At 34.4% G+C, this 12,701-nt stretch overlaps 1 protein-coding gene across 1 annotated transcript in view; it reads right to left on the minus strand.

Annotated features, from left to right (window-relative positions):
* The window catches only part of LOC113236522, a 96,345-nt gene that overhangs the window by 15,415 nt on the left and 68,229 nt on the right, over positions 1–12,701 (minus strand). The window contains exons 3-4 of the mRNA XM_026472631.1: positions 11,231–11,439; positions 2,913–3,048 (exon numbers count right to left, since the gene is read on the minus strand). Of these exons, the coding sequence (XP_026328416.1) occupies positions 2,913–3,048; positions 11,231–11,439 (345 nt within the window). The remainder of the gene's footprint in view (positions 1–2,912; positions 3,049–11,230; positions 11,440–12,701) is intronic.

A 12,701-nucleotide genomic window follows, 5' to 3' on the forward strand; every position in this document is an offset into this window, starting at 1 on the left:
TACATTGTTGAAAAAATATATCCATAGTCTGATTTTATTACATCATTTTTTATTAAGAAAGAAAAATAATACACATGCGACGTTGTTATTACAGCTTTTTGAACATGAAATTACTGTATATGATGATATTTTGGCATTGTTATATTTTTTTAATAAATAAATTCCTTTTGTCAAGGCACCGTTACTGACTTACTAAAAATATAAAAAGGGTGATCCCACGTACTGAGCTACCGACCTATAGCATTTTTTATCCAATATTTGAATCAGCAATTTCACAAAGACAAAATACGTATCTTTTATAAAAACTATAATATGTGACATGAGAGTTATCATGGAGTCAGGAAATATTGATACACAATGTACAATCTTCACAGAAGCAATATAGCATTAGTGTGAGAGAGACAGCATATTAACTCAAATATTTTCGCGGCATGTGGTTCTAAAACGGCCTCACATAAAACAGAGTATGGATCTACAGTGACTGCATCTTCAAGATGATAGCTAATAAGTTCGAATGTCCTTGGACATCGAAGCTTACTCATAGGACAAAATCATTGTTAATATTATTAAATACTATCATAGACTAAGTGTAATTGAATGGCCCGGTTTAACAAATCCCTAAACCCGTTTAGCGATTTTATGCACTATTACCACCATTGGCGAAAACTCAACATTGTCTATGGTTTAGTCTCACCTGGTTTTGTTTCTAAATAGTACCTATGCCATGTTTTGAAAAATTATTAAACTCCCAAGACCAATGAGTTGACTTCAAGATCAACTTAAGTCCAAAAATCCCTTAGTCCATCTTTCTTTATATAAACATCACTAAGGTGATACTCAAGGATTTGAACCTCTTGAAATACGTACCCATTCGTTTGCTATTTTTTATGAAATTAGTACTCAAATTGCAGATTACTCTGAAGATGAAACAGAAGAACAGGGTGAGAGTCAGAATGGCGGGTGTACCTTAACAGATCCTGACAAATTTGGTACCAAAAAAATTTACCTAAATTGCATTATTTTGTACCTCTGTTTAAAAAATGTGTACCTCCAACGGGACGAAGTTATAGCAATATAAAAGGTACACCGCCATATTGACAGTCAATATGGCGGGTGTACCTCAGATTACCAGTTTTTATTTGATAACTATAAAAACATATTATTCCTTATTTTTACCTTAATAGTACTCTAAAGTAAAAGAAACTCCAGTTCGATCTGCTGGTTAGTTTCTGAGATATAAAGCTAAAATTGTGCCATTTCAGAGTGTCGTGGCATCTTAACGAATCGTAACAAATTTAGTACCAAAAAATGTACTTAAATTGTACTATTTAGTACCTATTCTCTAAAAAATTGTGCCTCTGTCAGAACGAAATGGCAAAATCAAAATTGTAAATATTTTCGTATTTTTTTAAATAAATTTCTTTTTAAATTAAAATGAAATGATAACTTTGCTGTTGTCACCTTAGGAATGATAAATTGTTGTGATTTATTACTATAATTCCCCAAAAACGTATCAGCAAATGTTTTCATTTTATTTTATAAGTAAATTTTAGAATGTGCTATCAAAAACAACTAAAAGTGCCATTTTTGCAAAACTACATATGATCATAATTATTAATACAAAGATCGAACACTCAGAACAAAATCCTTCGATCCGGCCGGATTCGAACCGACGTCTTCTAGTACCGTGCCAGACGCTATACCAACTAAGCCACGGAACGAATCACCGGATCTCACGAATTTTTCTATGTGCTTGATTTTTTTTTAATATTCCTGATGCTTTTTTTAAAGTTATATATACTAATTTGCTATTATTTAGCTCGATTTCATATACACATGAATGGGAAAGGAAGGGAAAGGGAAGTTCGTTCCATGGCTTACCCCCGTTCACACGGCATTGTACTGCACGTTTTTTTGCAGTATAAATCCGAACCGAATAAATCGGACCGAACAAAACGGTGTTTGTCCTGCAAAAAATCGCACAAACATACAAACGCACATCGAATACTGCAAAAAAACAGCATCTGAGACGGTTTGCTGGGAGACGTTAGTTTTAACTGTTCGATCTTTGTTTAATTAATAATTATAACAAACTAGTTGAGCAATTTCATAAAAATTAATATCATGGTAGTGAAATATCCCGACAATAAAAATAAATAAATAAATAAAACTTTGATAGCGAAATTAAATTGAAAATTAGACGAGTGGCGCAACACCTATTGTCCATGATTAGTGGGGCAAATTCTATTAATTAATAATACGAGTTGTTTTCAGATATTACTATGATATTAAAAAACTGATTTAAATATGATGTGGTTCAGTCGATATATTGTAACATTGTTTCTCGATTTCACCAATTGTGTCCCACCACTGGTTAATAAAGTTTGACATGCATGTATGTGCTGTATGGCACAACGCAGGTTTGTGATTTATATGTACATAAACATTATTATTATTAATTTCTTAATAAAATAAATTAATGTTATGAAATAGTAAAACATAATATTCATTATATAACGCACACACTCAACATAGCCCCGCACTAGGGAAACCCTGTGTCGCGGGTGCCATGGACACACACATAGACAACCACAAATTACACCCAAACTCACGAGAGAAATAATTGTAGGCCATACAACTATTTCTCTCGGCCCGGGAATCGAACCTGGGACCTCTGCGTGGCAGTCCGGCATGGTAACCGTTCGGCCACGGAGGCAGTTAAACATCAACATGTATCATATCCAGCTAAATTTAACGGAGTATAAGAACCGTAGTTTTGGGGAATAGTCCACTAACAGCCGGGGTGCATTACGTAATAAATTGCAGCCGTGCCACATCTAAGTATCCTTCGATAGGGAAGTTTCAAGACTTAATGAAGTCTATAATAATGTTGAAGTATATAATGTACTTACCAACTACTTCCAAAGGTGCTGAACGGATATCAGTGTGGAAGGTTGGCGCGTCTGCTGAGACCTCGCAGCGGAAGCGGCCAGCCATGGCTGGGGTGGCCTGCTGCAGCACCACCCGATGGGCCCCAGAACGGGATATCTGTATAAAAGGATAATAAATAACTAAATTTGCCATATAATCGCACCCAATACCTAAACTCAAACTAGAGAGTTCTATATTTTGAGTAGATACAATAGTATAGAAATTTTTTCACTGTACCAAAAAGATATAAATAAATAAATAAGACGGAAATCAGAAGGAATTAGGAAATTTTCCTAAATACTTACTTCTTTGGATCTTTTAAAACTCTTGAAAACATTTCTTACAGGATGCCAGAACAACGCTAACAACCAAAAAGAAAAGATATAAAAAGATAAGTAAAGGTAAGTACTCTCCAATGTTCAAATTTCGGAACTAAAACTTTCTTAAGTTAAGAGTCTATTTGAATGGCAACAATTTTTTTGTTTGTGAATATTTACCTTTTCTTGTACTGATTTATTTTGGTGTTTATTGTATATAATGTTTTTTTCTCTTACCTAATTCTTCTTATCGCATCATTGGCATACACTATAACGCTTGCTGTAGTATCTTAGACTATGAAAACTTATGGACATGTTATGTTGACATATATAAATCAGACGTTATATGTATATGATGCATTTCGACGTCGAAAACATAAACATGTTATTGTCTTTGTTTAACTATTGCGTGCCGTCTTAAGCCAAAAAAGATAGCATTACATTGGTCTGTGTCAAATACGGGAATCGAAAATACGTAACGTCATCTTAAATGCCGACTGTGTCCATTTCGCAATACATGAGGTACATGATACGGTTGTCAAAGGGAAGTATATCAAATGTTAAAACAAATGTTTTTCCAAATGTTTTATTGAATTATTCACATGTATTGTAATAAAATGGACAAAAATATTGACAGTGAGAACAATTAAGTATTAATAAAATTTCGTCGCTGCAGCATTACAGGGTGTGGTGTTTGCGATTGTGGTAAAAGCGAAGATCGACCGAATGTTATTTTTTTCACGTGTTATTTTTTTGTCTATAAATCATACAAAAGACCAAATATCTCATGTAATTAGACATATTTAAGTAGTTTATTCATAAATTTTGCGAAATTTTGCTTTTTTTTCTTCAGATTACCTGTTTGTTTGTATATTTTGATGATTGCTGTTAACGATTATTTTGAGATAGTGTTATTGTTGGAAGCGTAGATATTATCGATATTCTGTTATTAAAATAGTTCACTACGAGGTTTTTATTATTTTTTCAATTTCAAGTTTACCTACAAATCAAAAAAGAAAATAGAATGGTTGGAAATCATACATTGAATCAAATACCATCTTCATTTATAGATAGCCTATTTGCCTTGCCTTGCCTTATCATCGTTCGGTGTCACTCGCCTAGCTGACCGAATGAAGGCTAGCGCTAACATGTATAGAGCTCGTTTGACGTGGCTTGTCACAACTCACAGTCGCTCGTGACTACTTGTCTCACTTCGGAGAAGTATCGATTTTTCTGCACAAATCGAAGGCGCTCGACCAATAGTAGTCAATTGATATTGTATAATCAGACATTTGCATGCTATTGAATATACACATGTTTATACTAACAATGTTTCTTGTTACATCTCCTGTTATACCATGTTATAAGCAAATAAACATGTGATAATAATATTATTATTGATAATATTACCAATTTCATTTATTTCCAAAATTAAATCTAATTATTAAAGATTCACTTAAATCAGTCACTGATATTAATTCTATACCAATGCATAAATACAAAAAAGCTTACACTATTTGGAATCTGTTTAAAAATGTCTCTATGAAAATATGAATCTTGAGGTTGGAAATGTATAAGGGTTTATATATCGAGTTCTTAGGTTTTCGCGATTGTTACACATAGGAAATGAAACTATTTTTTCGTATTTAAATCGCGTATATTTGTTTTATCAAACAAACCGACGTTTCGGGCACTTTACAGGTCTCGAACTCGGTCCCAGGTCAGTCAACCGTGACCATGGGACCTGTATAGGGCCCGAAACGTCGGTTTGTTTGAAAAAACAAATATACACGATTAAAATCCGGAAAAATAGTTTCATTTCCTATAGGGTTCATATTTTAAAGTTTTCTCTCTTTTATATACTCTCAAATTACAAATATTATTTTTTTCTGTGCAAATTTACTTTTCGTAATATTTGAGTATTTGTAAATGCAAAACATTACATCAGATATTCTCATAATAACCTAAAATTTTCCTAAATGGAATATTGATCTATTTTAATTAACTGTTTGCATGTCGATAATGACATATCGAATGGTATGACACTAAAGAAATCCGCCATTTGTTCGTTCAATTTTTGTTTAGGTATGCACGTTCATTCCGTAGTTAGGGCAGCACCTTTCTATGATTATTTTTATATCCTCTAAATGTAGTCTATAGATATAGTGTACCATAGACAATAGATAATATAAGTTACGCTGCGAGCCGCTGTTTCCGGCGTTACGACATTAGGCAGAGGTGTGAGCGGACGGACGTTTCGCACGCGTATGTGAAGTGAACAAATGTTTCTTTATTTATTTATTCTCGCCGATTGTTGCCCAGGATTAGATATGGGAAAAACTGCTTATTTTTTTAAACGTCTAAACGTTATGCTTTTAAAAAAAAGCGTGCTTTTTTAAACGCTTTTTAGTTTCAAGCTAACAAAATCGTTTAGAAAACGTTTAAGCGCACAGACTTTTATTTTTATTTTTTTTATTTGTGAAATGCAAGAGTAGACCACTAAAGGTTTTAAGATAAGTAAGTTTTTTTGTAAAAAACGAGTTATAATTTTATTTATGACACAACATTATTATATTAACATTTTGTTCATTGGCATTTAAAAGCGTTCAAAAACATAAGTTGTTTAACTTTTGCAGTTGTTAACCGTTGAAATGGAAAAAAACTGCTTATTTTTTTAACGTTAAAACGTACGTTTAAAGAGCGTACTTGTAAAAGCGTAGCACTTAAACGTTTTTTAGTTTGACGCTTAAAAAGTCGTTTAGAAAAACATTTAAGCGCATAGACTTTATGTTTAAAAAAGCTTGCAACGTTATGTTGAATTAATTTGTTATGGAAACATAGATGGCGCTACTTGAAACTTAGGTACGTTGTTAAAAATGAAATTGTTGAGTATCTATAGAACTGACCAACGCTTACGCTTAAAATTAAAAGCGTGCTTATGCGCTTATTTCAAAAAGCAGACTTTTTTAAGTGCCGTTCGTTTAAACGCCCACCTCTATCCAGGATGCGCCAGACGTAAACGAAAGGTATGATATGCGGAGCAGGGAGCTTTCTTTCGTGGACGCCTTTCTATTGAATGTTTCATACGAGTAGTAATGTATTGGGTTGGGAAACAAGATTTCATTAATTGTGTATTGGCCATGTTTATCTACGATCGTTTGCTATCGTTCGGGTAATTTTCGAATTCCCTTTTCATAAAAATCGATTCTTTACTTATAAAATACAGCCCCAAGTGTCGTTTGATGGTTTCTTCGTTATCAAAGTTCACACAAATCTAATCAGTGAATGAGTGAATTAGAACATCTACGGAACAAGTCAATATCTGAATGTCAAGTGGATCCCGTGGATGAGATAACACATTCGATCATTTACTGCACTAGTTTTTGATGGCTTTGTAAAGATTTGCGTAGTTTGGCATTATTATGATGAAATACGACACCTTTACAAATCACAAGTGCTGGGCGTTTTTCATTAATTATAAAATAAAAGCCTTCCTGTCCGTTCGGCGCCTCCTTGAAATGCGCGCTATAATGTAATTTTAAAATGACCATAGATAATCTTAACATTTTAAAAGAAATAGTTCTTTTTTCTTTTTTTTTGTACTGTTTTTTCCATTGGAAAAGCCAAAGGCACTAAATGCTATACAGCCAAGACTGAGAATAATTTCTTTCTTGGATTCCATCATTGACCTACCAATAAATGGACGTCGGTTTCGCGCTAAAAAGTGTCCGCGCCTATAGGGCGTTAAAATCGCATACAGAGCGTCAATCGCGCAACAGTCTTTGTTTGTTTGACTGACAGCGCGGTCGTCAATCATGCAGTACCATATAATAATAACTTGTAAAAATTATACAGCAGTAAAGTGTAAAAACAGTATTTTGTATCATATTTTCACTAAACAAATATATTGTGTTATCATAGTTTCATTTAAAAGTGTTATTTTGTACAGTTTTATAGTATTTAATTTATTAAATTTATATATAAATGAATCGTAAATATAAATTACACAAGCACACAAAATAGTCAAATAGCTAATTGTCCTTTTTCTACACATTGCATGCGCAAAAGATGTTAAGAGACCCATTACGTCAATTTCAAGAAGCTTATATAAACTTCTTGGTTCAAATCTTCAATTGTTCGAACCACAAGCGATTGAAATATTTAGAACAAAGAAACTATAGAGTCGCTTTGATTTTCATGTTATTTTTTAAATGATTTTTTATTAAATGTGTTTTACGGCTTGGGATTACCTATCAGAAGTAAAAAAATACATTTGACCGAAATAACGTTAGCTCGAATTTTCATAATGTCAAGTGTATTTTTTTAGGAAAATTACAAAACAAAAGCTAATTTTGTCTTTGTGAAAAGCATCAAAATTACTCGAAAGCGTAACGGTTTTATTATAAAACGGTCTTCGGAATTACCGATATTTGAGTTTACGTTTAGTTGGAATATCGGTACATTTCTTATAGTACACGCTCATTTTCACATTTGTAGTAATATTTGTATGTATGTATCTGCCCAACTCTTTATTAATATTTTAAGTGAATTTGACATAATAATATATATAAAAATTTATTAATATTTACAATATAGGCTACTCCATTACTCTTGTGTTCAAGTAATTTTCAGTCGAAGCTAAATATGGTACATTTTGTTAAATTTCCAATAGAAGCTGAATATGGTGTTTTTTGGGGCCCTTAAATTGTTGCAAGCAAAATTAGGCAGTACTGCAATGACGTTACAATTTAAATTAAATGTTTTAGTTTTTTATATTTCGTCACATGTAACTACGTTTGTATAGGTTAACTTCGGACATTATTTTCGTGGTTATTGTATTACACCCGATGTCCATTTGTTGGTAGGTCAATGGATTCACTACTGAGGTACTTTCTTTCCAACAAAAGAAATCATCAAAATCGGTTCACAAATGCTAGTGTTAACACGTAACGTACATACAAAACGAAAAAATACAGTCCTTTTTTTGAAGTAAGTTAAAAATAATAGTAAATAATAATTTATTGAATATGTCGTGAAAAGTTCCTGTGGTCTGGCTGCACTCGATCCAGTGCATGTTGCTATAACAGAGCCATCGCTCTTAAGCAACTGAGGGAAATATGGAAAATTCGTAAGATCTGTTGACTGGGTCTGTAGGTCAGTTGATTGAGATTTTGATTAAAAGCGATAGTCCCGGCATAAATAAATAAATAAATAACGTACACACTCATAGCCCCACACTAGGCAAACCCTATGTAACGGGTGCCATGGACACACACTTAGACAGCCACAAATCACACCCAAACTCACGAGAGAAGTAAATATAGACCATACATTTAGTAGCACTAGAGCTCCTTGTGAAAGAGTGCGTCCAGGGAAATACTGCCACCTTACCTATTTCTGCCGCCAAGTAGTAATGTCACCATTACTGTGTTCCGGTTTTGAAGGGTAAGGATGCTGGTGAAATTACAGGCACATGGGGTTTGACAACTTATGTCTCAGGGTGACGGGCGCAGTGGCAGTGCCCCTCAGATCTTTGCGATTTAAAGCTTTGAGTGGCACTGCAACTCCTATGGACAGGCGTGTAGCTCACCATCAGTCGCATGACTTGTTCGTCGATTTAAAAAAAAAAATTACAAATATTTCTCCCGTCCCGGGACTCAAACCCAGCCAGCATGCTAACAGTGCGACCACGAAGGCAGTTTTACAGGAGGCCACTGCATGGCAACAGACACTGATTCGAGTCCCATCAGATGTGTGGAATTTTTCTTTGTGTTCGGATCTTTGTATTAATAACAGGAATATTAAATAGATGACGTCAGAAATCAAAATTGCGGAAATAAGTTGAGGTGTGATTATGGAATTATAATGATAAATTACCACGTAATCATCTGTCATAATAACTACAATCATATTATATTGTTTGATATTATTGTTGATGCGATTGACCGTATCTACTCTAATCTTTGAACGCTCAAATATTGCGCAAGATTTTACAGCAAGCTAGTTCAGCGCATGATATTATCGCGTGTTTTATAATAGAAATGTTGACATTGTTAATATAACTTGAAAAAAACGAATAGTTTCAATGATAAATAGGACACATATTTGCTCCAATGAGATTTTTCGTTTCACGATTAAATTGCTAAGATCTGAGGGGCACTATCACTGCGCCATTAACTCTGAGACATAAAGTTGAAATCCCACGTGCCTATAGTTTCACCAGCACTACTATTGTTCAAAACCGGAACGCAGTAATGCGCACATTACTGCTTGGTGCCAGAAATAGATACGGTGGCAGTACTTCGCTAGAGGCACTCTTTCGCAAGGAGCTCTACTGCTACTAATAAGTTTTTAGTTTTGACAGCGTATGTAAAGAACATAAAATAGAACAGTCAGGGTCAGATAGTGACCAACATCGGAAGACTTTTTTTTAACGCACACTCTCATAGCGCCGCACTAGAGAAATCTGTCTCACTGGTGCCATGGACACACATGTAGACAACTATGAATTACACCCAAACTCACAAGAGAAATAAATCTGGGCTATACAATATTTCTTCCGGCCGAGAATCGAACCCGGAACCTCTGACAGACCAGCATGGTATCCGTTCGGCTATGGAGGCAATTTTAAATCTAGAATACAAAGAAAGATCCAATAAATTATAATAAGCAACTTTAAAGTTCGTCAAATAAACCATATTATAGGTAACACGAAAAAAATGATACAAAGATGGAAATGGGTATAACATTTCATAAAAATAATAATTATAATGGAAAGGCAACTCACAGCACTTCTGTCGTATTTCCTCATTTAATAGGTACTTTGAATAGAAATTAAAGCCAGTGCTTCATTCTAAATCTAAGGAGAAATTGTTTTCGGTTTTATGTGTACATTACTACCTAATCATTTATGTAATACTAGCTTCGTAGCACCTTAAATTCTTGTAAAATGAGAGACAAAATACTCCGTAGTATCAATAGAATACTGAGGAACAACGACGTTTTCTAGAATTCTGAATAATATCGCATCGTCAATGCGCACATAAAATATTATTCTTGGTATGAAGATGTTATCTAACATTCTTGGTTGAAAGATTTGGATAACATATGTACTCGAAACATAATCGATAGAAACACGGGTTGGATGTTAATCCACACATATTAAGATAAATACGGAAACTCCCGCCTGTTTGGCGCATCAGTGCCTACGTTTCGCTTGGAGCCTAGGATTGGCACATTAGTATTTTAGTTGAATCTACAGGTTGCAAATATATGTAAAAAAAAATTGAGGTGTTCGTCATAATAGCGATAATGAACATTACGGCAACTTTATTTTTTGGTAATTTCTGTTATTATTGTAAACAGCCATATTTATTTAGTAAAATTATGTTCCCGGAATTTTGTCAAAAAGAAAAATAAAAAAAAACAAAAAAGAATTTTGTAAAAAAAATAAAGAAACAAAAACAAATTAAAAACAGAACAGGTCCAAAAATTAAGTTGACGTAGTTTTCATTGGAGGTATCGGTATGCTCGTGTTATATTGAAATAACTTTCGTTAAATGCAGTACCTAAATGAAATGCAGTGCGCATTATGTTTGCGTATTTACAAGATTATACGTAAATACAGCACCGCGGATTGATATTACGATTAGGGAGTATTATGATAGAGAAAAGAAATGCTGCACGAAATCGACTCACTCTTCTTTTAACCACCATAAACACAATCATAAACACGTCTGCTATCTGATGTCATTTTTAAACTACCGGGCAAACGCTTCAATTCTGCAATGAATGACGCGTGCTACGACCTATGCAAGGTGAGTGTAACGCGGGATTATGCGAATGTGTGCGTCCGTACAAGGCGCGTGGTAGACGTGTACATTTGCAAGCCGCCAGTTGCGTTTGTATAGAGTTACCCTACTGATGTTTATTTACTATCGATAAACAAATGACCTAGAAACCTTTTTTTTTTAATTACTTACATCAACTTCTATTCCAGGTAACGGAAAAACTCTAGTATGGGGTAGTTCCTTCGGAATGTATCTGTAGAATTCTTCCCTGCCGCGGTACCACTTGACACTGTACAGGGCCTCTTCGTCTTCCAGCTGCCAGCTGCATTCCAGTGACACTGTCTCGCCTACTAGCACTGCGCTCGGCACGGTGATCTCCAGGTTGTGAAGACCACGCACTCCTGTAGGCAATATTTTCATGATCATCATCCTACTACAGATTTTTGTTCGATACCTCTTCATCGTCATTCCAATAATCGTTCCAATATGATTGTGGTTCTACCACGTCGTAATATACACATCTAATAGAAGAGCTTCAGCGACTACATATTCATTATATTTTGTTGAAAATTCATATATACAGGCAATACTAATAAACGGGCATTATTCATACGGACCGGCCATTAAGAATAATGACCAAGAACATCGGCTAAATTGATAAATACCTTTGGCCGGTCCGTATTCATAATGTTCTACCATCCGTGGTGCATTGAATAAATCGATGTTGATCATGGCGTGAATTTGTCACTTGGGCCGAGCGGTATGAATAATTAGTACTGAACTTAACCAAAATTCTACAGGTGTTTTATTACTTTGACCAAGACAGAATGTGTAACACGCTGATCGGGAAAACTAGTTAATCATGCATTTCTATTACATTGCCCGATTGATGCGGGCAACATTAATATATACCGGCAATTATTCATAGTGACCGGGTTTATGGAATTACCCGTAACATATATGACTAGTAAAAGACTAGCAATATTCTGAAGCAAAATAGAAACTTCCAAATAAAAATGGTAAAAAAACGTCTTCATCATCAATATTAAAACAATCAACACAATAGTATCAATAAAAGTATCGCAGAGTAGTTATCCGTGGTGGGGGACCTGGTATTAGCTGGCATTAGTTATTACCACCTGGTGGTACAATCTTCTGCTCAGTTTAGGTACCAGACTCTTGCAAGCATAATGTAAACACAATCTTTTGTCAACCATTTTTTAACCGACTTCAAAAAAGGAGGAGGGTCTCAATTCGACTGTATGTTCTTTTTTTTGTATGTATGTATGTTACGCGATAACTCCGGTATTTGTGAACCGATTTTCATGATTCTTTTTTGTTGGAAAGGGGGTACTTCCATAGTAGTCCCATTTCATTTTGAAGAAAATCATCCACCTCGAAGGATGACTGTTCACGCATGAAGATTCACTTTTATAAATAGCGCCTAACTTTAATTTAGGAGCAATTACTTTAATGGTTGATTTTGCTATTTCTCCAATTCAAGGCGTTTTTCTCTCAATATACTTTGTGTAGTGTCGTAGTGAGAACCTATTTTTATTATCTCCAGTGTCAAGTCCTGTATAGTGGCGAACTAGGGGATATTTCAATAAAACTTAGCAAATAGACGTAATTCCACGTACTTTTGAGGTCGGTTTTTTTAGTA

This window comes from Hyposmocoma kahamanoa, unplaced genomic scaffold (genome assembly GCF_003589595.1).
Source record: "Hyposmocoma kahamanoa isolate Upper Pololo Valley unplaced genomic scaffold, ASM358959v1 92, whole genome shotgun sequence".
Classification (NCBI taxonomy): domain Eukaryota; kingdom Metazoa; phylum Arthropoda; class Insecta; order Lepidoptera; family Cosmopterigidae; genus Hyposmocoma; species Hyposmocoma kahamanoa.